Raw genomic sequence first — 24,660 nt, 5'->3', positions numbered from 1 at the left:
ATAGGACACAGCAGGGATGTCCCAGCCGCAGGGCGGGCTCTGCATCCCGAACTCCATCTCGGGAGCGCCGCGCCCCGACCGGACGGGACGGGAGCGGGCTGCGGGGAGCTGGGAGCCGCCGTGCCGTGCCGTGCCGTGCCGTGCCGTGCCGGAGCTCCGGGCCCTGCCCGCCCCGAGCCGCCGCCGCCCCCGCCCGCCCCCGGCCCCCCCCCGCCCCGCGGGCCGCGCTGACGGAGCCGCCGCTCCGGAGCGGGGCTGCCGGCGGCGGTGAGTACAGGCTGGGGACACGGGAGGGGACACGGGAGGGGACACCCCCCGACCGGGGGCTGTGCCCAGGGAGAGACCCCGCGGCTGCCTCGGGGACGGGCACAGCCGGGGAGGGGACGCGGGGCTCAGGCACGGCCCCAAAGGGGGGCACACGGGCTCTTCTCTGTCCGCACCTGCCTCGCCAGGATGAGCGCACCGGAGTTCTTGGAAGCTCTTCCAAGGCATCACTGTAACTTTGCTTTGAACGGGGAGCAAACCCTCCCTGGTAATTGTCACAACAAAACAGCAAATTTGGGTAAAGCAGGAAGGGATCTCCTTAAAGACGCGCTCACGCTTTGTTTGGCGCATCTCTTCTGTGCATCTCTTCTGTTCCTCTTCCGTCGTTAAAGGTCTCCAGCCCCGCACGGAAGGACGGACTGTAAGTGCCGTGGAGGGACGGGTGTGGAGGTGGATTTCTGCTTGATGGCGGTGGGAGAGGTTCAAAACTCTTTTCTTTTCTCATGTTGCTTGAAAAGAGCGTTTTTCTGAGTAATGCTTAGTAGACCCTATGAATCACCATCTGCATAACTTTATATGGGGGCTGCTATTCTCAGCCGCTTACTGGAACTATGTAAACTATCAACATTATCTGTTTGTACATGAAACGTGCAAATCTATTCCCCGGAAAACTATTTCAGAGTAGGTCAGAGGAGGAGACAGGGCAGAACAAAATGTCAGGGGGGCTCGGAGAGTGGAGAAGGGCGTTTGAGAGCCGGCAATTGCTGCGGCTCCGTGAAAACTTGTGCTGGGAATGCTCGTGGGGAGGGAGAGCCACATCTGGCTCTGTGCAGATGCTGAGTTCCCCGGGAGTGGAGCCGGGAGAGGCTGCGGGAGCCTGAGGTGCTGCCCCAGCCTCGCACCTCGCTCCCTGCTCCTCCAGGCTCTTCTTCCAGCGTTTGCTGTGCTGAGAAAACACCGCGGGTCTTTCAGAGAGGCTCGGGAGAGCTGTGGCAGCCCGGGAGGGGGCTTGGCAAGGGGACGGTGCGGTGGCGATGTCACCCAGCGGTGGCGGCGGAGCTGCCCCCGCCCGTGCGCGGAGGCTGGGGAGCTCCCCGCGCCGCGCTGGGTGCGTCGAGAGAGAGAGAGAGAGAGGAGTTTATTCTCTCGAGCTGTCAATCCATCACCTCCCAGAGGCTCCTCCATCGGAGGCTTCTCCTCCTTCCCTCCTCCTCCCCCTCGCTGCCAGCTCTCCCAGATGTGCTCAGTGCTGGAGGCTGCAAAATTCCCCGTGCCCAGGCAGGGGAAATCACAGCATCTCCTAAAGCTCACCAGGGAATTCAGGGCATCTCCCAGACCTCACCTGTCTGACCCCAGAATGAGGAGAGTGCTTGTTGCAGGAGGTGAACGTTTCAGCTCTTGGTGCAGGTGCAGTGCAGCGTCTCAGTCTGGAGTGACCTGACATTTCCACACAGCTGGATTGAGAGATTTGCTGTAGGGGTTCTTTGGGTGATTTTGTTTTTTCTTTAAACAATATGCTGAAATTTCTACCTGAAAACGCATTGCTGAGCAAAGGAGCTGCATTCACAGGTCAGTGGGGTCCTTGTGCTCTCCTGAGCATCTCCTGATGCAAGGGAACCCGAGTCCAGCTCTTCTGCTGTGTCCTGCTCATGTTCAGTGATGGTTTGGGGATGCTGACCCCTGACAGCATCTAACACCACCTCCAGCAGTCTCTTCTCCATCTCAGCTCAGCCCCTGCGCTTCAGGAGGGAGCATCCAAACATGCCCCCACTACAGAGGGAAGCTCTGCCTTTTCCCAGCCCAGGAACAGGACTGCCTTCCCAGCTGATGGGCACTGGCCACAGCCAGCCCAGGTGGCATCTTGGGCTTGTGACCCTGGGACAAAGCTGGAGTGAGCTGCTGGGGGCTCCCACTCCTGCAGCTTTCCCAAATCTCATTTCTCATCAGATTCCTTCATTAAATGTTGATTAGATCAGGTAGTGCCTCTTTCACTACGAGGTAATTTGGCTTTCCATTTAGCGAGCCCATCTGATAAATAACACCTTGAAATAACATAATTCCCCCTGACCTTGATGGCACCAAGTCCTTGCTGGACTTCTGCTCCCTGCCTGGCTCTGGCTCTGCACTTTCAGACCTCAGGGTACAATTTAGGACCCCTCTGTAGGAGATGAGCCCTGCCTGGAGGAATGGGGACCAAAGCCACCACATCATGGTCCTGTTGCTGACACACAGGTACAGTGATGAAGGCGAAGGTGACAGCTCAGTGTGGGTCATTCACCTGTCCACCACCTCCTCTGCCCTGGCCACCCCTGATGTGCAGGCTCTCCGCTGGCACTGCCACCATGACAAACCTTCCCAGCGCAGCCCCCCAGGACTGAACCTCTTTGGGGGTGTTGGTGCTTCATTCCCACATGGCCCAAAGCTTTTTGTCCATTGAGAAGTGGGAGCTGAGCCTGCATCTTCTTGCTGGGCAGTGAGCAGAGGGGATGGGGGGGACCTCTCTCCCTCCCTGGTTAGTTGGTTAGGTGGGAGCTGGAGATGCACAAGCTCAGGGAGCAGATGCCTGCTGTTTGCTGGAGAAAGCAATGGGGATGGAGATCAGAAACCAGTTCCCCCTCCCCAGGTTTTCCAGCACCAGGGAAACTCTCTGCATGTGACGTTTAGCTGAGAAGAGCCACCCAGCAGGAACATGTGGCACTACCTCGCCTGTTTGGTTGTCAAACCAACCCCAAACCACCCTGATAGGGAGGGTGAAGATGATGATAACACCTGCAGGATCGATCTTGACAGGAACCTGAGAAAGTTTGCACTGGAGCTGCCCCAGGCGAGCAAAGTTTTGTGTGCCAAACTTCATGTGGATGAAGATTGAGCAGATTTTTCCAATGTCATCTGTTCTGGAGGAGAAAACAGGCACACTGATAATTTGGAAGTGATGATGTCTTAAATTTATGTCCCTCTCTCCAACCCCTTCCATAAGCCGCGCTTTGAAAGCCCAGGAAACCCAGCTGGCATTCCTCCAGGTCTGGGAGGAAATTTGGAATAAAACCCAAAGAGAAGAGCTCTGAGAGAGCCTGGAGCTGGGATGTCCATCCTGCCTTTGTGCTTTTCCTTGAAAATTGGGGTGTTTTTACAAGGCTGTTGGGAAGTTTATGGGTTCAACCTGGTGCTGACTTTGCTCTTCTTTCTATCTGATATGGTGGAAATGCCCCTTCTGATGGAGGATAATAATAATAATAATAATAATAATAATAATAATAATAATAATAATAATAATAATAATAATAATAAATTTAGAAATAATAAAAATGATAACGATATAATAATACTAACATTATTATTAATGATAAAATAAAAATAATAAAAATAAAATAATGATATAATTAATAATTATAAAATAAAATAAAAAAAAAAAATAATAAAAAAGACAATAATATTAACGTTACTATTAATGTTATTATTGTTAATAATGATAATGATGATGATGATTGATGATGATGATGATGATGATGATGATGATGATGATGATGATGATGTGGCTAAAGGGTCTGCAAGCCCCGGACACCTCCTCGCCCAGTCATTTTCTCTCTGGCAGGTCTTCCATGAGTTTCTCCCTCTCAAGCCTTGTCCCGTTCTTGTCCTGCAGGCTCTCTCATGCCTTGCCTCGGTGCTGTCCCCTGCTAATCGCTGCTCCCGGAGGATGGCCGCCGCCTCGTTCCGCTACGGCCTGACCATCACGGGGGCCGTGCTGCTGGTCACGGGCACGCTCTGCTTCGCCTGGTGGAGCGATGGCGAGGTGGGCTCGGCCGGCGGGGCTCGGCTCCTGCCGCCCCGGGATGCCGAGGCCGTGCCCAGCTCCTCCTCCTCCTCCTCCTCCAGCGCCCTGCTGCGCTCCGTCAGCTTCTTCTGCTGCGGCATCGGCGGCATCCTGCTCATCTTCGGCCTCCTGTGGTCCGTCAAGGCCAACGCCAGGGTGGTGTCCCGGCGCTACCAGTACCATTTCCCCCGGGACCTGCAGTACTTCACGGCGGAGCCCGCGGAGAAGTGGAACTGCAGGTGGGAGCCTCGTCCCTGCCGGCGCCGGGCTGGGCACAGGGGGAGGATGGCTCTGGCTGTGCCTGAGCCTGAACCTTGCTGGCTGGCGAGCTCACAGCGGCAGCAGCCCTGCTCTGCGCTCTCCTCCTGCCCCCCGAGCAGATGCTCCTGCTCATTAATGTCAACCCTGCCTGCCCATCCCCTCCTTGCCACCCTCTCCTTGCCCTGCTCCCAGCTCTCCTTGCCCTGTATCCACCTCTCCTTGCCTTACATCCATCTCTCCTTGCCTTACATCCATCTCTCCTTGCCTTACATCCAGCTCTCCTCACCCTTCATCCATCTCTCCTTGACCTTCATCCAGCTCTCCTCGCCCTTCATCCATCTCTCCTTGACCTTCATCCAGCTCTCCTTGACCTTCATCCAGCTCTCCTCGCCCTTCATCCATCTCTCCTTGACCTTCATCCAGCTCTCCTTGCCCTGCACCCAGCTCTCCTTGCCCTGCACCCAGCTCTCCTTGCCCCTTGACACATCTCCTTAGCAGGGCCACCAAGCAGAAGAATTCATTGGTTTTCTGGCCAATGCAGGTTTGGATGTGGGCGTGGGGAGGGGTCACTCAGAGCTCCAGTGCTGGCCTGGCAGCCCTGCGATGCTCTGTGAGGATGAGGGTGTTTATAAGGCCTTTAAAGGAAGCAAAGTCTTGCTTACAAGGGAGTTAAAGTCTTGGCATTTTTTTCCTAGAAAAAGAATGAGGAAAAATAATATTGGGGAAAAAAAAAGGAAATATAATATGGAAAAAAAAGGAAAAATAATATGGAAAAAAATAGGGAAAGTAATTCTTGGGATGGCATCAAGATAGGAATGTAGGCAGAGGGTCCTTTATGAAGCCAGTTTCAAGGGATAGAAAGACTCCTTGCCCTGCCTTGAACACCACTGCTGCTTTTCAGGTCCCCTGGATCTTCCAGTGTGAGCCTGAGATTTGCTCCCACTTCTTCATTTAAAAGTTTTTTGATCAAAAGGTTGGGGTTTTTTATTTGGTTTGGTTTTTTGGGGGTTTTTTTGAAGGTTTTATTTTGGTTTTTTTTTTTTCTGGAGGCTGCTGTGGAAGCGGGGCCAGCCAGCCCTTCCCAGTGCTGCTTTGTGGGGTCACAGCAAAGATCCTGGCTCCAGCAGAAATGGGGCTCTGGGGAAAAGCAGCACTAAGAGAAACTCTTCAGGACATTAAACCATCCAAACACAGCTGGAGTGGGAGGCACCTTCCTGGTTCTCCAGGGGTTTCAGAGCCCATCTCTGAATATCTGTGAGCTTCAGGGCAGGTCTGGGTGTCTGGGGGGATCCTTGTCCCAGGGAGGGACTTTGCTGTGCCCCTGTGGGAATGTCCCTTTCCCTGAGCTCCCTGGCTGGATGGGATGCAGCACCCTGGCAGTGCTGGAGCTGCAGCAGCTCCTCCAGCCCCAGCAAAGCATCCTGTGCTGGATAAATCCCCCCTCTCCACATTTCCAAGGTGACATTCCTGTGCAAGCTCAGCTGCTTGGCAAAATCCCTGGCAGAGAAGCCCGGGGTGGTCTGTCTGGGACAGGGATCTGCCAAGGTCACCATGGAGGCATCCCTGTGGAGCACAGGGCTTTTCCTTTGGGCCATCCCTGTGGAGCACAGGGCTTTTCCTTTGGGCCATCCCTGTGGAGCACAGGGCTTTTCCTTTGGGCCATCCCTGTGGGGCACACGGCTTTTCCTTTGGGCCATCCCTGTGGAGCACAGGGCTTTTCCTTTGGGCCAGCTGTGCCTGCTGCTCCCCAGCACACCGGGCTGGCTTCCACCTGCAGGGATGAGTTGGTTTCACAGCATGCCCAGCAAGCAGGGCCAGGAGCAGGGCAGAGGTTGTCAGAGGTTTTCCCCGTGCATGAGCTGTGTTTGCTCAGGAAAGCTCTGCTGGAAGTGGCAGCAGGCTTGGCCAGGGCAGGGAGGGCTCTGGCTGGCCTGGGAGCCGGGTGTGACCATGGGGGCTCTCTGCTTGTCCTGGTCCTTGTGCCAAATTCCCCCCTCAGCTGTCAGCAGCCTCTGTTCTTCGGGGGAGTATTAGGGGCTGAGCATGATGAGGATGCTCTTCTGCCCCTTGGGACCATCTTAAAAACCTCATGGAAGCCAGGAAGCAGCTGACATGGTCACCCCATGACACTTCAGCAAAACCTGCCCATGTGCTGTCCCCAGTACAAGTTAATCATGCTCAGGGATGCTCCAGCTGGGTGCTGGGATACTCCAGCTGGGTAACTCCAATTGTATGCTGGAATACTCCAGTTGGATGCTGGGATGTTCCAGTTGGATGCTGGAATGCTCCAGTTGGATGCTGGGATGTTCCAGGCATGCTAGGATGCTCCAGTGGGGTGCTGGGATATTTCAGGGGTGCTGAGATGCTCCAGTTGGATGCTGGGATGCCCCATTTGGGTGCTGGGATGCTCTGATTGGGTGCTGGGATGCTCCATTGGATGCTGGGATGCTCCAGCTGGGTTTTGGGATGTGCCAGGGGTGCTGGGATGCTCCAGCTGGACGCTGGATGCCCCAGTTGGGTGCTGGGATGCCCCAGGTGGACGCTGGGATGTTGATGGTGTGCACTGCTGGGTTTCTTCCTCTCCCCTCGCAGCTCCTGGGACTCCAGCGCCATCCCCAGCTATGAAGAAGCCCTGAGCTGCAGACCAGCGCAGGCTGCCCCGGCCTTCGTGCAGGCGCCGGGGAGGAAGGAGGAGCTCACGCCGCCCCTGTACCGCTACCTGGAGGAGGAGGAGGGCTGGCAGGGCGGCCGGCGGCGCAGCTCCTCGGACAGCGCCCTGTTCCGCCCCAGCCCCTCCTGGCTGGAGCCCGCGCAGCCCCGGGAGCCGCAGGCGACGCCGCCCCCCAGCTACGAGAACATCATCGAGAGCATCATCGTGCGGGGGCTCTGAGCGCCGCCAGCCCGGCCCGGGACTCTGCCCGCTCCCCCCGCTGGAAACTGAGCCCCAAACCTCCGGCACGGGGCGAGAGGAGGGTGGGCGAGCCCTGGGGAGGGTCAGCCCGGCTTGCCCGGCTCTCCGGCGCTGGGAGATGTGTTCAGAGCATCGCGGGTAGCTGGCATGTTTGAAAGCTTTCATATTTTTAATAAAAGCACTGCTGGTTTCGGAGGCTTTGCATTCCCTGCTCACCCTGGGGAGCTCCTGTCAGGCCTGCCCACTCAATAATAAATGTGCAGCACGCTGAGTAATCTGGGCACAGAAAGCCCAGCTCTGTCTGCACCGCTCACTTCCCTGTGAATGCCCCTTCCAGCCCTGTCTCCATCCCTTCTCCACCTTGTTTCCCCACATGCCGACTGCCCACGCCTCACTTCCCTTGGTGCTGGCCGTGCTCAGTGGGCCGTGCCTGTGCTCAGAGCACCCAAGGGCACTTGGCGTGTCAGCAGCCTCCTGGAAAAGCCATCCTGAGTGGCACAGCCCCCTCCTGCCTGCCCTCCCCGGCTGGGAGTGCAGCCTTGCCCAGAGGAGAGGCCGGCTGCTGCCCTGGGCCCCCCCTGGCCCTGCAGGGCTGCACAGTGGCCACAGCCACGTCTAACACACTGTTTGTAACAGAATTATTTGTCATAAACCAGGTGTATCAAGGGAATAAATCAAGGGAATAAATCAAGGGAATAAATCAAAACAAACTCTGTCTGGCTGTCGGATGTGTGGTGGGAAGGAGACACCTTTTAACACCCCGGCTCCAACCTAAGTGTACACAGGGCACAGGGACACTCTGTCTTTACTCTCCCTGGGTGGAACAACCTCACTCCATGCTTTTCTGGCTTCAGTTCCTCCCTCACAGCTCAGTGAGGCAGCCTTAGCACTCAGCCAGAGCAAGGCAGGGTCTGCTCCAAACCCCCCAGCCTCCAAAACGACCCCGGAGCTCTCCCTCTTTTCCTGTTGCAGCCCCGCAGCCCTTGAGAGCTCACTGGGCCTGGCATCCCCCTCACCTGGGGCTGTGCCACCTCTGATTTATGACTGAGTCCAGCTCCAGTGCCCAGGGCTGGGAAAATCCCAGCAGCACCAGCTGGTCTGCAGGTCCCCATCCCTGCAGTGCTCCCTGTCCCTTCCCAAGGTGTGGGGTCTGGCAGGGAAGGTTATCCCTGTCCCTTCCCAAGGTGTGGGGCTGCAGGGAAGGTTATCCCTGTCCCCAAGGTGTGGGGCTGGCTGAGGGTGCTGCAGGGAAGGTTACCCAGCCACGTGCCGGGTGGCTCCACTGGAGTGTGAACGGCGGGGCAGTGTTTGCATTCATTACAAACCCATTAAAAACTGGCTGGCTCAGCCCTGGGCAGGACCAGCTCGACGTGCAGCTCCTGGCAGCCTCTGGAGAGAGAAACCACTCCTTGCCTTACGCTGCAGGTGTGCTCAGCAGCCTCAGGTGCACGGGCTTCCCACAATCTCTCCCATGGCAGAGGAGAAGACCTTCCGCTATGGCTTCATCATCCTGGGCTTCTTCCTGGTGATGCTGGGCATGTTCATCATGAGCATGGAAAAGCCCCAGTACTACATCACCTTCTGTGTCCTGGGAGTGCTGCTGGTAGCCGTGGGCATCACATGGAGCATGTGCCAGTGCTACCCAAAGGTAGGATCCTTCCTGCTGCTGCTGGGAACTTTGGGGGGCTCAAGGGCTGGGTTTGGGGGGCTCTGGCTGCTGTGGATGTGCAGCCTCAGTTTCCCCAGGGGAAGCTAGCTGCAGCAATCTGGAAGGAGAATTGTTTTGGGAGGTTTTTGCCCTGCTGATGCCTGCAGGATGTGCCCCATCTCCTTCACCCCTGAGCCTGGGGCTTTGCTTTCAAGTAGACAGCAGGGAATAATCCCAAGGAAATAAACTTGTGTTCACCTCTCCCACGCAGCCCTTCCTTGGGCTCTGGGGCTTGGCAGGCTCCCAGGGCTCCTGGGAAGGGACAGTGGTGGCCGTGGAGGTCGGGGGGTCCCTCGGCTGGCAGTCTCCTTGGCAGAGGGCACAGCGGGCACGCAGCGCAGCCACGCGTCCCCGCCCTGGAACGGCTCTGGCAGAAATGGGCTTTTTCCAGGAGAGGGCATCTGTAGGACTGATCTGGGACTGCTGGGTGGCCCATCAACAACCTGGCTGCCCTCCAGAATGTGGGGGAGCCACCTCGGGACCCAGGACCAGCTGGGACCTCTGGAAGCAGCTGTGCTCTGTGGGACTGGGGTGGAGCAGAAAGCAGCGCCCCTCAAAGCTGGGCTCAGCCCCAGCCAGGAGGGACATGTGGCTTTGCCACCGTGCTGGAGGCTCAAGGATGGGACACCCTCGGTGTGGTCCCTGACCACTGACCTCCTGTGTGGGCCTTGGGACTCCCTCTGGGCTTGGGGACACGTGTGAAAGGCACTGAGAGCAGGGCTGTGCTGGGCTCATTCATTCCTCACTGACTGCCCTCAGAAGTGCCCTTTCCAAGGGAAACATCCAAACAGGGTGGGGAAAGACCCTAAGCCCAGCTGAAGGGACACTCACCCCACTGTGAGGGCTGGGTCCCTGTGCTGCCCAGCACAGCCCTGGGCTCTGCCTCTCTTTTCCCCCAGATAACGTTCGTCCCTGCCGACCTCGAGGCCGAGCGGTTCCTGGACCACAAACCCACGGTGCTGCCACACAAGGACACAGGGTGGGTCCCACAGCAGGGTGATGTGTGCCCTGGGGCAGCTCTGACACTGAGCACAGCTGCACCTGGTGTCCTGCAGCACAAAGTGCCAAGCAGGGATCAGGCTGGGAGGGACTGAGTGATGCTGGGGGATGCAGAGCATCCAGGGGTGTTCCTGCAGGCATCCCCTGGCTCTGCTGCTGGTGTGGGCAGTGACACGGCCTTGGTGGCCTCTAAAGCCTCTCCCTCAGGTGATGGAGCCCTGTGTGCATGTGCCTGAGCATCTCCCAGCTCCATGGCGTCCAGGTCTGCTCAGCACCCTGTTACCCCTCTGCCTGCAGCTTGATTGTCCCCTGCCCCAAGCCAGAGGCCAGCAGCCCCTACGAGAAGAGCCTGCCCTCCTACGAGCAGGTCCAGAGGCAGGAGGTGAGCTCGGGCCCAGCCCCAGCCCGGGCACAGCCCCCTCGGCCCCGGAGCTGCTCCCAGCCATCCCTGCAGGCCACGGCAGAGATCCACCGGGAGCTGCACCACGCGGCTGCAGAGCCCCTCCAGGAGCTGCCATCCCGCCGGGAAACAGCGCCCAGCAGCTGGTAGGTGGTGCCTGAGGGCTTGGGATGTGGGGTGAAAATGGGAGGATCAGACCCCCAGTGCTGGGGCAGGGAGAGGATGCAGAGGGCTTTTTGCTGCTGTCACAGCACTGAGCCTCCACACCCTTGGCCCCGCCGAATGGTGGGGATGGAGTCTCAACCCACGAGGATTCTCTGAACCAAATTATTTCCCAGGAGGAAATTTAGATGGCCTTTGGTCTTGTATTTTGATGTTTGTGTTTTTGCATTTTGCTTTTTTTTTCGTTTTTCAATATAAACAGCGTCCCTCACAAGAATAACCCCCAAGTTCCTGGTCAGACTTTGGTAGAAAAGAGATGCACTGCACGTCACCCTCAAACCAGATGCCACATATGGTGCCCAAGTATTGGTTAGGGAGGTCCCAGAGGGCCGTGCAAGTGATGGGGGTCACTGTTCAGGCTGGGGGCATAGGACTTGGGCTTCTCCCAAAATGTAGCTACAGCTGGGATGGGTGCAGTGCTTTCCCATCCCAGCTGTAGATTCAGGAAATGCAAGGACAGCCATTACTTCACCCCCTGGGCAGCAGGAACCTGGCGGGCAGCTGTCCCCAAAAAAGCAGGCACCGAGGGCTGGCACAGGGACAGACATCCCAGGTCGCTCCAGCCACCCAGCCGGGGCACCGGTGATGCTGGTCCAGCCGGGATGCTGCCCGAGCAGCGCTCGGGGGGATGGCAGCTCCTGCTCAGCCGCGTTCGGTGCTCGGTGTCCCCGCAGCCCCGCCCGACCCGGCCCGGGGGATGCTCCGCTGGCATCCCTGCTGGAGGAGATGGACACGCCGTCGCTGGAGGGCTCCGTGCCCGGCAGCCCCACGCCGCAGAGCCGCAGCCTGCCCTGCTGCGCCCATCCCGGCCGCCCGGAGCGGGGAGAGCAGCCCCGAGCCGCCCGGAGGGGCCCCGGCAGGGAGGATGAGCTCTACTACGGGCTCCAGGAGGAGCCGGATGCTCTGCTCAAGGAGAGCGATGGCCTGTCCGAGCCTGAGAACTGATTTCCTGGCAAGAATGGCCACTTGGCACGGACTCACCTCGTGGAGGGGACACACCGGTCATAGCCTGGGGGAAAGGGGGCTGTCCCCCAAAGTGCAGCGGCCCCAGGATCCCGTGCCTGGGCCGTGCTGCACCCTTGTGCACACCCAGGCACTCAGGAGGATGTCGTTTCCCCCAGAGCCAAAGGGGGAACACCCAGCTCCTGAATTCAACAGAATATGGGACAGGGCCTCCTCGCCAGAGCCATTTGGGTGGGCACAGAGAAGCTGGGCTGGGCAGGATCTGGGCTAAGGGCTGTGCTTGGGAAAGGAAAGGATTGGCTGTGCTGTTTGGAGCAGGATCAGGTGTAGGTGGGTAAAACTGCTCAGGGCAGGTGGGTTTTATCAGGCAGAGATGTCCTCAAAGTCTTTTTCCCACTCTGCTGAAATTAAAATTCGATCCAGAGTCTCCTGCAGCAGGCAGCCAGGTTGGGAGAGGGGAGATGGAGGGGATGGATTGTGCTGTCCCCTGTCTCCTGCACAAGGACCTCTTCCAGCACTCCTGGGGGCACAGGGGGGAGGACACAGCTGAGCCAAAACCCCGGTGATGGCACTCGAGGTGGTGGCTTTGCCTTTGCACAGGCTGCTGGGTCAGTGTCAACAGCTGCAGGTGGCTTTGCAGGCTGGCACCCACTGTCCCCAAACTTCTGTGAATAAAAAGTGTTTGTCCCAAACCACGTGGGTGGATCTCAGCCTGTTTGTCACCATGACAGGGACAGCACAGGGGCTCTCCAAACCTGTCCCCAGCACGCAGAGATGGCAGAGCTGCTGGGAGCCACAACCTTTGGCTGCTCAGGACTGAGGGGATCTGTGAGGCTGAGCCTGCCCAGGGCAGCTGGGTCTGCATCAAAGCACCCAACAGCACGGGGATGCTGAGAGTGCCTTGCTCTCTTTTGGGAAAGCTGGGCTGGGTCTGCCTGTGCCTGGCATGGCCCCAGGAGAATTGGGAGCACACATCTGCTGGCAGAGGAGACTTCAGCAAGTCCCATAGAATCACAGAACTGAGCTGGAAGGAGCTAAAAACCCTGCAGCTCCAAACCCCCAGGTGGAAAAGTGTGGGAAAGCTGTCCAAGGGCCCAGAGCCCTGCAGGGATGTTCTGTGCTTGGCTGGTACAGTGCAGGGTGTGCAGGGAAAGGCTGTGCCTGAGGTGTCACAGCCCTGTGACACTGCTGCACCCTGGGCTCACCTTGGTGTCACCAGGCAGAAGGGCAGGGAGCACTTGGGGTGTTTATGGCCAACAGGAGGGTGGGGAATGAAGGCTGCACTGTTGGCTAAACATTGGCGCAGGGTTGTGAGCTGCTCTCCAGGGGAAGCATTACCACATGGATTGCATGGACCCAGCTCCTGCCTGTCCTTCCCAGGCTGGGGGAGTGTGGTGGCAGCTCTGGGAATGCTGTTTGGACGGAGCCACATCTCACTGAGCTCCAGAGGGTGCCCAGGGCAGGATGTCACTGTGTCACTGCTCCTGTGGAGTGTGGCAATCTGGTGGACACCCAGAAGCTTTTACCTGTAGAAGAACAGAATGGTTGGGCTGGAAAAGGACCTTAAAGATCATCTTGTTCCAAAGGACACCTTCCACCAGACCAGGTTGCTCCAAGGCCTGTCCAACCTGGCCTTGAATGTGTCCAAGGATGGCACATCCACAGCTTCCCTGGGAAAACTGTGCCAGCGCTTCACAGCCCAGAGTGCCTCCCTGCTCTCCTGGGGTCTCTGTGCTGGAAAGGGCTCCAAGGTGTCTCTGGAGCCTTCTCTTCTCCAGGCTGAGCGCTCTCCCAGAATTTCCTCACAGAAGAGACTCCTACCTCATGGCTTGGCACTCACTTTCTTTTTTGGCAGGAGAAATCTGTTTTTCAGAAGCATTTCTCCCGGCAGAGGCAGGGGAGGGGCTGACACGGAGCCTGGATCCTGCCCCCACGGAACCCTTGGCGCATGGGAGTGCATCCCCCATGCCGGCACAGCATCCTTGAGCCCAAGGGCTCGGCTCCAGCGCCGGCCGAGGTTAAACATTGCGGGAGCCGGGACATTCCTGCATGGCATTAAGCGCCGCCCGCGGCCCCGGGCCCGGCTCGGCCCGAGCGGGGGGCACCGCCCGCTGCCCCCGCGGGTCACCCCCGGGGATGGGGGCGGATGGACGGGAGGGACCGGCGGTGCTGCCCACGCGGGATAGGGACGGGCCCGAGCCTTGGTGCCCCGCGGGGGGAGGCGGCATCAGCGCACCAGTGGTGTAGTGGTATCATGCAAGATTCCCATTCTTGCGACCCGGGTTCGATTCCCGGCTGGTGCAGCGCAGCGTCCTCGTTGACATTGCCGGGTTGTGACATGGCAGTAAGTAGCTGCAATCCGCGTGATTTCCCCAAAAAGTGGGGAAAATTTTACTTTTAACGACGGGATGCTCCATCTCTCCCCGCGAAGGGGCGGCAACAGGGATTTAGGAGCCCTTCCCCTTCGTTGAGATCTTCTCTGATGTCCCCCCTCTGCTCTCTCCTTCCTCCCCACCTTAACACAGACACACTCGCTGGAAGCTCCGCAGGGAGCCCGGGCTGAAACAGAGTTCTTCTGCACCAGGGGCAAATTTTGGGCTATTTCTGAATAAATTCTCAATTAAAAAAAAAATAACCTTACTGCAGATACTGGAGTGTGAGAGCTGGGCCGGATCCCTTCCCAGGGTTCCAAGGCCCCCACGGGTTCATCAGCACATGGGGATGCACGTGGAACTGGGGGATTTCTGCCACCCCCTCCCTCCTCTTCGGGCTCCTTCCATCCTTCCCTGGGACACAGATTGTCCCCTGGGACACAGATTGTCCCCTAAGTCACAGATTGTCCCCTGTGCAAAAGGGAAAGGCTGCAGACAGAGGGGGACTGTCCCCCTTGAGACAGGATCCCCCTGTGCTCAGCTGCCTCAGAAGCCTCCTGAGGCCCCTGTGGTGCGTTGTGGGGCTTTGCAGCACCGAGGAAGCTGAGCCAAAAATCAGGAGTGGGGCTTGATCCCATGATCAGTGCCCTGAACGCTGACCCCTTCCAGTGTCAGCTCTGTGCAGCACAGGGGTGCCAAGCTGGGCCTGGTGTCCCTGCAGTCACCCAAACCAGAGCTCAGGCTTGAGGTCTCATTAAAAAATCAACATTTCCCCTGCAAACTGTTCACATCCATATTAAACACACCCATCCATATAAACCATGCACATCCTTGTAAAACACGCACACCTATACAAAGCATTAATGTCCATGCGAGCCATTAATTATAAAATTATTTTAATTAATTATAATTATAAATAATACACATAATTACACATAATTATAAAGCATGTTCATCCATTTAAAACATATTGTTGCGTGCAAACCACACACATCCATATAAAACATATATGTGCATACAAACCATGCACATAATTATAATATGTACACCAAGTAAAACATATATTCATACAAACCACACACATCCACACGAAACACACCCATCTGTATAAAACGTGTGCATCCATATAAACATTTAACCTCTGAAGACCTTATAAATAACCAGCCAAAACCACAAATATTTTTCCTGAATTCCTATTTCCCTGAAAAGCCGGGAGCAGGGCCGGGGTTTGCCGGAGGTCACTGGGGATGTGGGGCAGATGCCGATGCGGCGGAGGGGCAGAGGTGGAAGCGGCGAGGGGACCCGCGGAAAGCGCCGAAATCACCCCGCAAAAAGGGCATCTGCCACGTGTGACGACTCTGTAAAAAATGCCCAAACAGGATTAGAGGATTTCACGGGAAATCATTCGTGGAGTGAAGCAGTAGGAGGCACATTAAAGCTTCCAGCCCTTTCTCAAAGCAGTCCTTGAGCGGCTGCGCTTTGCTCGCCAGAGCCCCCAGCGATCCGCCGGGACTCGGGGTGAGCAGCGGCCCCATCGCCCCCTCCCCGCGGCCCCGTTAATGCTTAACCCGCCCGGCGTGCCCGATGGGGCCCGCGGCCGCGGCGTGATCCGCGCCCCGCCGCGCTGAGCCCCGGCCAGACAGAGCCGCGGGTGCGCTCCGGGACCTGAGATCCGCGGGTGCGCTCCGGGACCTGCGCGGGTGCGTTCCGGGATCTCAGACCCGCGGGTGCGCTCCGGGATCTCGAATCCGCGGGTGCTCTCCGGGACCTGCGCGGGTGCTCTCCGCGGGTGCGCTCCGGCCCCTCGGCGGTCGCGCAGGGGGTCCTCGCCGGTGCCACCCCCAGCCCCGAGGGTCCCGGCGTCTCCCGTGTGCCCGCGGGGTGCGGGATGTCCCCGCGGGCGCTGGAGCTGGCGCTGGTGCTGGCGCTGGCGGAGCTGGGTCTGGCCCTGCGGGCGGCCGAGCAGGGGGAAGCCGCCGTCGGGGCCGCTCCTCCGGGACCCGCTGCTTTCCATCGCGCCGCCAAGGTGAGGAGCGTGGGGAGGGGGGACAGCCCCGCTCCTGGGTGTGTGTCTGTGTGTCTGTCTGTGTATCTGTGTGTCCCGAACGGCATGCCGGTGTCCCCGCAGGCGTCGTGGCGGCTGCCCGGGCGCTACGTGGTGATGCTGCGGGAGGGCAGCGCGGCCGAGCTGCGGGGCACGGCCCGGCGGCTGCAGGCCCGGGCGGCTCGGCGGGGACACCTGGCCGAGCTGCTGCACGTCTTCCACCTGCTGCCCGCCTTCCTGGTGAGGATGAGCAGCGACCTCCTGGACACGGTAGGACACGGTGGTGGCAGGGGACAGCAGCTGCGCTGGGCGCTGGTGGCAGTGGGCACCCTGGGGGGAAACAGGAGCTTTGTGTCCTCCCCGCAGGCGCTGAAGCTGCCGCACGTGAAGTACATTGAGGAGGATGCCTACGTTTTTGCCCAGAGCATTCCCTGGAACCTGGGCAGGATCCTGCGGCCACAGCCCAGCTCGGGCGCCTACAGCCCTCCCAGTAAGCGCTGGGGTGTGTGAGGGGGGCTTTGAGGAAGAGTCAGGTCCCCTCTCCCTGAGGGATGGGAATATTCCTCTGCCCCATGGTGCTGCGGGTCTGGAGCTGCATTTTGGGAGCAGCCCAGCTGGCCTGTGCTGAAGGTTGATGATCACACACCCCCTGTGATGGAGGTTGCCTTTCTCCCCTGCTGCATCCCTGGCAGATAAAGGTGACCTGGCCGAGATTTACCTGCTGGACAGCAGCGTGCAGAGCAGCCACCGGGAGATCGAGGGCAGGGTGACTGTGACTGGCTTCGAGAGCATCCCCGAGGAGGATGGCACCCACTTCCACAGGCAGGTGAGTCCTGAGCTGCCACGTGCTGCATCCTGGCCAGAGCATCCCCCTGCGCCCACCACATCCTGGCCGGGCTTGTGAAGCTTTCCAGGACAAGGGAGACACTTGGCCTGGACCAAAATGCTGGGCAGGATGGGCAACACGAGCTGGGGTCCTGGGGGATATTGGGATCTGTTTGGAGATATGGCTGAGTCGGGCAGGGCCTCTCTAGGAGAGTGTTCTAGGGTAGCACGGGTGTGTAAGAGAGAATGAAGGTGGGAAGGGGTGGAGGGGACACTGTGGGATTACAAACCTGCTCTGATGCGATGGGCTGGGGCATGGAACTGCGGTGCCCGTGCCGTGCCAGGCCGGCCACTGTGACAGCCACGGGACACACGTGGCCGCGGTACTGAGCGGGCGCGACGCCGGCGTGGCCAGGGGCGCCAACATCCGCAGCCTGCGGGTGCTGAACTGCCAGGGGAAGGGCACCGTCAGCGGCACCCTCATGGGTGAGTGACCCCGTGCCCCGAGAGCAGCGGGATCCCTCCCGGAGCTCCCTGCGATGGTGTCCTGTCGCTCGCAGCCCTGGAGTCCATCGGGAGGACGCTGGGGGCTCGGCCGCGGGTGGTGCTGCTGCCGCTGGCCGGAGCGCTGAGCCCCGCGCTGAACGCGGGCTGCCGGCGGCTCGCACGGACCGGAGCGGTCATGGTGGCGGCTGCCGGCAACTACAGGGACGATGCCTGCCTCTACTCGCCTGCATCCGAGCCGGAGGTACGGCTGTGGGGGGCCCTGAGGCTTGGGTGCCCCCTCATCCCTGCAGGTCATCCCCTGGGTGAGCAGCGTGGGCTGGGGCTGGGCGTGCCACCCCTCCGTGCTGTCACTGCCAGGTCATCACGGTGGGCGCCACCGACAGCCAGGACCAGCCTGCCTCCATCGGCACCCTGGGCACCAACTTTGGCCGCTGCGTGGACCTGTTTGCCCCGGGGGACGACATCATCGGCGCCTCCAGCGACTGCAGCACGTGTTTCACGGCGCGGAGCGGCACCTCGCAGGCGGCCGCGCATGTGGCAGGCGAGCTGTGCCCCGAGGGGCAGGGAGGGCTGATGCTGGCACAGAGCTCCAGGCATGCCCGAGCTCTCTGTGCCCCCTGACTCACGGGGTTGGTGTGTCTCGTTCGGGCGCTGCAGCCTGCACAGCGCTCCCGACGGGCTGCGGAGATGCCTCTGCCGTGTCTCCGGAGCCCGGCTGCCCACGGGAGCGCCGCGTAGGCGGCTCTGTCCCCTCTGGTTGTCACTCCCGGGCTCTTGCAGGCATCGCGGCCGTGCTGCTCAGCGCCGAGCCCCGGCTGAGCCGGGCCGAGCTCCGCCAGCGCCTCCTGCGCTTCTCCAGCAAGGGCGCCATGGACACGGCCTGGATCCCGGAGGAGCAGCGCCTGCAGACGCCCAACAGCGTGGCGGGGCTGCCCGCACGGCTGGCGGCGGGTGAGGAGCTCGCTGCCCGCTGGGTGCTCGCACGGCTCTGCCCTGAGCAGGAAAGAGGTGGAAGCACGGCAGGGAATGTCCCCCGAGCTGAGCCGGGACAGCTGAGCCTGGCTGCAGCCGCTGGCAGGGATAGGCGAGATGGATGGAGCCTGGTTGGTGCCGTGGGCACTGGGTGGCACTGAGGGTGACACTGAGGGTGGCACTGAGGGTGGCACTGTGAGTGACACTGAGGGTGACACTATGGGTGGCACTGTGGGTGTCCCTGTGGGTGACAATATGGGTGACACCGTGGGTGTCATTGTGGGAGTCCCTGTGGATGACACTCAGGGTGACACTGAGGGTGTGTGGGTGTCACTGCGGGTGTCCCCCGCCGCTGACGCCCCGGCCCCGTTGCAGAGGAGCAGCGGCTGCTCTGCCGCTCGGTGTGGTCGGCTCGCTCGGGGCTCTCCCGGCGCTCCAGGGCCGTGGCTCGCTGCGCCAGCACCGAGGAGATGCTCAGCTGCTCCAGCTTCTCCCGCAGCGGCGGCCGGCTGGGGGAGCGCATGGAGGTGAGCAGAGCAGAGCAGAGCGGAGCGGCTGTCCCTGGAGGCCCGCTGGGCTCGGAGGGCTGCCCCCGGCCCCCGCGGTGACACCGTGTGCCCATGCACAGGACAAGCACGGGCAGAGGCAGTGCGTGGCCCACAGCGGGGGCCAGGGCGTTTATGCCATCGCCAGGTGCTGCACGTGGCCCAGGGCTGGGTGCCGGACCAAGGCCGGATCCCCGGGGGCCGAGGGGGCCCAGTGCTCCCCAGGAGAACACGTGCTGGCTGGTAACACCCAACACACGGGGTTGGACCTTTGGGCCTGATGGACAAGGGTGTTCCTACCAGAAACACTCTGGGATTTGGCGTAAAAGGGTTGCTGGGGTGGCAGGGAAGGGGTGCATGTGCTGTGTGCACAGGGTGGGGAAGGCTCAGGGCTCTCTGGGACATCCTTGGCCCCACTGTGTGCGCTGGGATGCTGCCATGGCTGCCCTGTGCCCACATCCCCTCTCCCCCGGGCAGGGTGCAGTTTCCAGGCCCCATCCGTGGTGCTGGGTGCTGGTGGCAGGCCCGTGGAGGCGCTGGGGAGGGGGCCCAGCCGCTGTGCCAGCAGGACAGAGGCGGTGGCACACGCCCTGTGCTGCCCCAGGGCCAGCCTCGAGTGCCGGCTGAAGGAGCACACGGCCCTGGAACACGAGGACAAGGTAAGGATGGGGATGGGCCGTGCTCCTCTGCCCTGCTGTTGTGTCTGCATGTCCCTCTGCCACCCTGATGGCTTTGGGTGTGGCTGTCCCAACCGCAGCCCTCCCTGCTGTCCCCAGCTGTGATGGGATGGGTGGCAGCAGTCACATCACCCTGAGCTGTGGGGCCATCGGGGACGGGCAGCCCTGTGCTGAGCCATGGATGGTGACCTCTCCCCCCGTTAGGTGACAGTGTCCTGTGGGGATGGCTGGACGCTGACAGGCTGTAGCACGCTGTCCCAGGGCTCCATGGAAGCACACATTGAGGACAATTCCTGCGTGGCCGCCGCTGGCCCTGGCAGCAGCTGGGCCGTGGCCGTGGCCATCTGCTGCCGGAGCCGGCAGTAGGGGCTGAGAGAGGGGAGGCTCCTGGGGCACAGCAGGGATGGAGGCCTTGCTGGACCGGTGTGTCCCTGGCTCGGTGTCTTCCCAGGGTTTCCAGAACAATCCATGCTCTGACATGCAGATATGACCGAACTCGCCACCCCCTTGCACACAGCGGGGTCAGGATCCAGGGCCAGCATCCAGGGTGGCTCTGCAAGAGCCCTCCAAGCATCCCCCAGGCAGCTGGAGCCCTGTCCCATCACTGGAGTCCTCCCAGAATCCTTTCCCTGCCATGCACTGGATCTTCCTATAAACGCCTTGCCAGAACAAGCCGTGGTGTTGTCACCCAGCATAGGAAAAAATCACTTTTTAAAGAAGAAAGTGTTGTGAGGATAACTCCTTCCTTTCCTGCTTAGTTGCTCATTAGTTGTCAGCTAATGCTGCTTAGCACCTGGAAAATCTTAGTTTAGCCATTTTGGGGCAGTTTTATAATTGCCTAATGGTATTCCTAGGAGATTTCTTTACTTTTGAGTCAAGTGTAAGGGCTTTAGTTTAAACAGCCTGCTTTGTTAATTAGATTTTTATCTGCATTGCTACAGTCAGCTACTGCTTCATTAGTGCTTTTTTTGTTGTTGAGTCAAAGTTAATGATCTGCTGGTGTTATGTGTTAACAGTTTCAGGTCTTCCCAAGACACATAGAACTGTAGGAAGCTGTAAAAAAACCCCAGAATGAAGAAAAATCTTTCATAGCACCTTAGTGTTTACATTTGTACCTTAAATATTGACTTGGAGTTTTATAAACGAGCATTTTATAAATGTCCTTTTAAAATAAAATTCATAGGCCTGTGCTCTTGTGGTCCTTTGCCTGCCTTCACAGACATCCCCCTGGGGAGCTGGTCTGGGAGAGGGAAGGGACCCATCCAGCAGGGGTTCTGCTTTGTCAGTGAGCAGCCCCACGTGGCATCTGATCCAGGGTGCTCCTGGATGGCAGCTGGCACCTTTGGAAGTTGGCACAGACACCTTGCCCACAGCTGGGCTGTGCTCTGGGGCTGTGTTGTCCCCACACTCACGAGACCAGGAGTTTGTTTTAACAACAGCGGTGCAGGGGAAACGCTCCCAGTTATGGAAACAAACATCAGCCAGCTTTGGGAATGTGCCCTTGAACTTGGGTTGCTGCTGTTCCTTCGCTTGGGAAGGGCTGGAGCCCCAGGAAGGAGACAAAGCTTGGCTCAGAGCAGGGAAAGGCTGAGAAGCACCAGCAGCCACCAAAGCTGGGTCTCACTTCTCTCTCAGTGCTCAGCAGCCTCCTGGTGCTACAATGTGTAATTTTTGTGGTGTTATCTGAGGACAGATCATAAAAACCCCCACAGTTTGATACCACAAGCTCCAGGTTAACCTGTCAGACTTGGCTGGGTTGGGCGTTTTTCCCCATCCAAAAGCCCCCTGCAGCTCTGTTACTCTGGCTTTAATTGGCAGAGAAGACAAACCCAGCACAAAACAGCACTTTGAAAGGTTGAAACTAATTCTTACTTGTTAACTAAAGCGGGCAAAAGCCCAACCCTAATCTAAACATGTAATTATATAACATGGACATAATTACAGCCCATAATTTCATTCAGCTGGAACCTGAATTTTGCACAAAGAGGCAGAAAAGAAAAAAGGGATGTCAGCCTGAGAGCTCCTGGACAGCTCTGACACCGAGGTGATTTCTCAGCAGGTTCCTGGGGCTGTCACCTCTCAAAACACACATCAGGATTTCAGCTCTGCTGCCGGCCCTGGGAGAGGGGAGGGTCCAGCACAAGGTGTGAGTTTGTTCCACGCCTGATAAGCCAGACAGAGCTTCCCCAGCTCAGCTCAAACCTTCATAAGCCTGGTGGAAGGAAACAATATTAAAAGATTAGCCCTTGCTTTGTGCCTTGTACGTGGGTAGGTGGGAAAGCCTCTCACAGCCAGGAGGGCAGGGCTGATCCCAGGGCTGCTGATCCCAGTCCTGGCAGCACTTGGCAATGCCCAGCCCATGCTCCCAGGACCAGCAGGGGAGAGCAGAGGCTGGGTCAGGCTGGAAAAGTGGAAGTCCTTGTCCTTAGAGCAGGGGACAAAGGCAGAGGGGGCATGGCAGCCCGGCTGCCCCTCCTGGTTCCCAAATAAGTGAGCGATGGAACACCAGCTGTGTGTGCACCCCTCTGGCCCTTGCCCCTGTGGGAGGCAGGATGAATTCACACCCAGCTCGCCCACAAATCTCACATCTGACACACAAAATCCGCTCTAATCCGCCACTGTGAGCGTGGCCAGGGTAAATCACTCTGCTGAGGGCAGGAGAAGCTGCACAGAGGTGCAGATGTGACAGAGCCCCAGCACACGCATAAGGATGTACAGCAGGGCAGCTCCAGGGCCACTCAGCTGCTCCCACTGACTCTGGACAGGAGCCAAAGCAGCAATCAGGGCACCCTTGAGGAGCTCAGCATCTGCAGGGCTGGCCTGGGGAGGTTCAGGGTAAGAGGATCAACAAGAGAAGAGTACAACAGTGTGTGCACAGTCTAAAGATTACACTAGTTTTCTGTGAAAGGAATAACTTTATTCCATTGACCAGGAATCCCAAGACTGTTCATCAAGACTGCCTATTTTTCCAGTGCCAAATGTCTATGCATTAATTGGACAATATCTCCCCGAGTGCTCACAGGCAGGCTGCGGCTGCTCCTCACTGAACATTTTGTAAGCTGTATAAAAACATTTTCATCCAAAAAGATTGGCAGTAAAAATTACAACATATAAATGCATCACAATTTACACAAAAACTAGTTTGGTTTTTTTTTTTCCTTTTTTTTTTTTGTCGAACTCTATTTTCCAAAAAAATAATCTTCAGCAGGTTTGAATGACAGCAGCTGGAAACAAAAATAAGTGACCAAGTATCATCTTATTGCAAATTATAACCACTGACTTTGTACAAGCGCGAGCAGAAGGGTGAAAAAGTTTGTATTGGTTTCAAGTAGACAGTGGTGATGAGCCATCCTGATGCAATTCCCACCAAGGCTTCCCTGGGCCTGCGGCTAGCGAGGATGTTGTTTCCATAGGAAATAACAGGAACCTGAAGTGACAAGTGGTGCCAACCCATGGGAACATGACCAGCTTCTCCCATCACCGCTGTCTACTGACTCCTTGGGAAGATTCATGGCCCATTACCAAAGCATTTGGGGGTGGGGGGAAGGAGGGAAGGAAGGGGGGGGTTCTGTAAGAAATGATTAGTTTGAAATTAATTTAAAACGCGTCACATTTAAAACGTCCCAGCACATCATCAGAAACATTTACAAAATGCTAACTCTGCCCTGTGTCTGTGAAGACAGTGTGGTGCCCCCCTGCAATCCATCCTACCCCGCAATAAGTTACAAAGCTGTACAGCTGACATCCCATCCCGTGGTTCCTTCCAACAGTGAAATGACTGGTTACTTTCAATATTAGTGCACAACAGTGAAAAGCTGTCTGCTGCTCCGTGTTCTGGCAGCAGCCTGTGAAAAGAAACAAAAAAAAGGCACTTTTTGGCTGGTTGTGCCTTTAACTTGGCAAATTTGTCTATTCTGGAGGTACCCAGGCACTCCTTAAGATGTCCCCCGTTTCTGTGCATGTTTGTTTATATAATTTTTTTAAAGTAAGGCAGAATCCATAAATAAAGGCAAAAAGCAGTGCAGAAAATGTGACAAACACAAAATGTACAAAAGATGAAGTTAGTTGGCACAAAAGAAGCTCGAATCCAGAGCCAGCAATCACTGAACTGCACTTGACATGGAAAACAAAACTGTGCTCAAATCATCCCAACTGGTTTCCAGTTATTTGTGAGCAAATTAAAAGAGCTGTGATATTTTAAACGTTGCCTGGTCAAGTGAAAATGCAAACAAAGCCAATTCTTTCTTTCCCCGTGTTAAAATTGCTCTAAAATCTGCACAACAGTGTTCCCAGCTCACTCAAGGAATTATTCATCATATACAACCAATACCAACTTTCTCAGTTATTTCAAAGCATAAGCAAGTGATTGCAGATCCATGACTGAGACTACATTTTATTCAATATGTCTCCAAAGGTTAAAAAAATGTAATGAGTAAAACTGCAACAGAATTCCTTCTTAAAGTGCTTTTTTCTTTTAAACTACTCATTAACTTTTTCTTTTTTTTTTTAAATTTTATTCACCATCATCCTTGAATAATAAATGCTTGCATACCTAGAGAACAAAGCTTTTCTTTTACTGCCCTTCCCAGCTGTCTGAAGGGTTTTTGGAAGGGTACTGGGAAAGATGACTCATTCCAGAGCTCCTTTACCAAGGAATCACTCTTCTTGCAGAGCAATCCTGCTGATCTTTCTCACCAAGAACTTTACAAATTAGCAGGGAGACATATTAAATACAGAAGTCCTTATGTAAACCCATTCTTTAACTAATATTTTACAATGAAATGTAAGTCATCACACATCTTTACAGAAATTTGAATATTCCTATTCAATATTATCAGAAAGATTAAAAATTTGCCCTCCATACATAAGGGCAGTCTGTTTCTTTTTTTTTTTTCCTGTATAAAAACCAAAAAATTTTTTTTTTTTTGCAGCATCACAGAAAAGCAACAGTTTTACATTCACTCATTTAATGTTCACATAAAAATTCAACCACTAGCGTTTGTGTATTTGATAAAATCTTCTTGACAAACTTGGTTTCGGTGTTTTGGACTGTCACAAGCTACTGCAGGTGAAGATGCAGTTTTCTAGAGCATTTGTTGATCTGAAGCCTTTGTGGCTAAAAAAATGCTTTTATCTTGCAGGGAAACAACCTCCTCCAGCATCTCCTCTGGTCCTG

General features: G+C 57.1%; 3 protein-coding genes and 1 non-coding gene across 4 annotated transcripts; all 4 read left to right on the top strand.

Moving 5' to 3' along the window:
• The first annotated feature begins 209 nt into the window (after positions 1-209).
• TMEM61 (transmembrane protein 61) lies at positions 210-7,441 on the top strand. The gene is made up of 3 exons (XM_030953676.1): positions 210-267; positions 3,908-4,317; positions 6,932-7,441. Exons 2-3 carry the CDS (start codon positions 3,962-3,964, stop codon positions 7,227-7,229), a joined length of 654 nt encoding a protein of 217 aa, XP_030809536.1. The 5' UTR covers positions 210-267; positions 3,908-3,961; the 3' UTR covers positions 7,230-7,441.
• Positions 7,442-8,721: 1,280 nt separating this feature from the next.
• BSND (barttin CLCNK type accessory beta subunit) lies at positions 8,722-11,524 on the top strand. Its single transcript, XM_030953966.1, has 4 exons — positions 8,722-8,898; positions 9,858-9,937; positions 10,255-10,503; positions 11,254-11,524. Exons 1-4 carry the CDS (start codon positions 8,722-8,724, stop codon positions 11,522-11,524), a joined length of 777 nt encoding a protein of 258 aa, XP_030809826.1.
• Positions 11,525-13,774: 2,250 nt separating this feature from the next.
• Positions 13,775-13,845, top strand: TRNAG-CCC. The gene has a single exon. It is a non-coding gene; the product is annotated as a tRNA-Gly (tRNA).
• Positions 13,846-15,802: 1,957 nt separating this feature from the next.
• Positions 15,803-19,950, top strand: PCSK9 (proprotein convertase subtilisin/kexin type 9). Its single transcript, XM_030953578.1, has 12 exons — positions 15,803-15,940; positions 16,043-16,228; positions 16,325-16,448; positions 16,651-16,784; positions 17,128-17,269; positions 17,344-17,531; positions 17,648-17,831; positions 18,071-18,241; positions 18,638-18,789; positions 18,891-19,050; positions 19,285-19,466; positions 19,689-19,950. Exons 1-12 carry the CDS (start codon positions 15,803-15,805, stop codon positions 19,848-19,850), a joined length of 1,923 nt encoding a protein of 640 aa, XP_030809438.1. The 3' UTR covers positions 19,851-19,950.
• The last annotated feature ends 4,710 nt before the right edge of the window (positions 19,951-24,660 follow it).

This window comes from Camarhynchus parvulus, chromosome 8 (assembly GCF_901933205.1).
Source record: "Camarhynchus parvulus chromosome 8, STF_HiC, whole genome shotgun sequence".
Classification (NCBI taxonomy): Eukaryota; Metazoa; Chordata; class Aves; order Passeriformes; family Thraupidae; genus Camarhynchus; species Camarhynchus parvulus.
Note: the sequence above shows the minus strand (reverse complement) of the source record. Positions and strands in the feature narration are given on the sequence as shown.

What these genes read in the sequence shown, in the direction of transcription:
- TMEM61 (XM_030953676.1), top strand. Translation starts at nt 3,962, where the DNA reads ATGGCCGCCGCCTCGTTCCGCTACGGCCTGACCATCACGGGGGCCGTG. An exon ending in GCGGAGAAGTGGAACTGCAG is followed by an intron (nt 4,318 to 6,931) that starts GTGGGAGCCTCG and finishes CTCCCCTCGCAG; the next exon opens with CTCCTGGGACTCCAGCGCCA.
- BSND (XM_030953966.1), top strand. Translation starts at nt 8,722, where the DNA reads ATGGCAGAGGAGAAGACCTTCCGCTATGGCTTCATCATCCTGGGCTTC. An exon ending in CTGCCACACAAGGACACAGG is followed by an intron (nt 9,938 to 10,254) that starts GTGGGTCCCACA and finishes CTCTGCCTGCAG; the next exon opens with CTTGATTGTCCCCTGCCCCA. An exon ending in GAAACAGCGCCCAGCAGCTG is followed by an intron (nt 10,504 to 11,253) that starts GTAGGTGGTGCC and finishes GTGTCCCCGCAG; the next exon opens with CCCCGCCCGACCCGGCCCGG.
- PCSK9 (XM_030953578.1), top strand. Translation starts at nt 15,803, where the DNA reads ATGTCCCCGCGGGCGCTGGAGCTGGCGCTGGTGCTGGCGCTGGCGGAG. An exon ending in GCACCCACTTCCACAGGCAG is followed by an intron (nt 16,785 to 17,127) that starts GTGAGTCCTGAG and finishes GTGCCGTGCCAG; the next exon opens with GCCGGCCACTGTGACAGCCA. An exon ending in AGGAGAACACGTGCTGGCTG is followed by an intron (nt 19,051 to 19,284) that starts GTAACACCCAAC and finishes TCCCCCGGGCAG; the next exon opens with GGTGCAGTTTCCAGGCCCCA.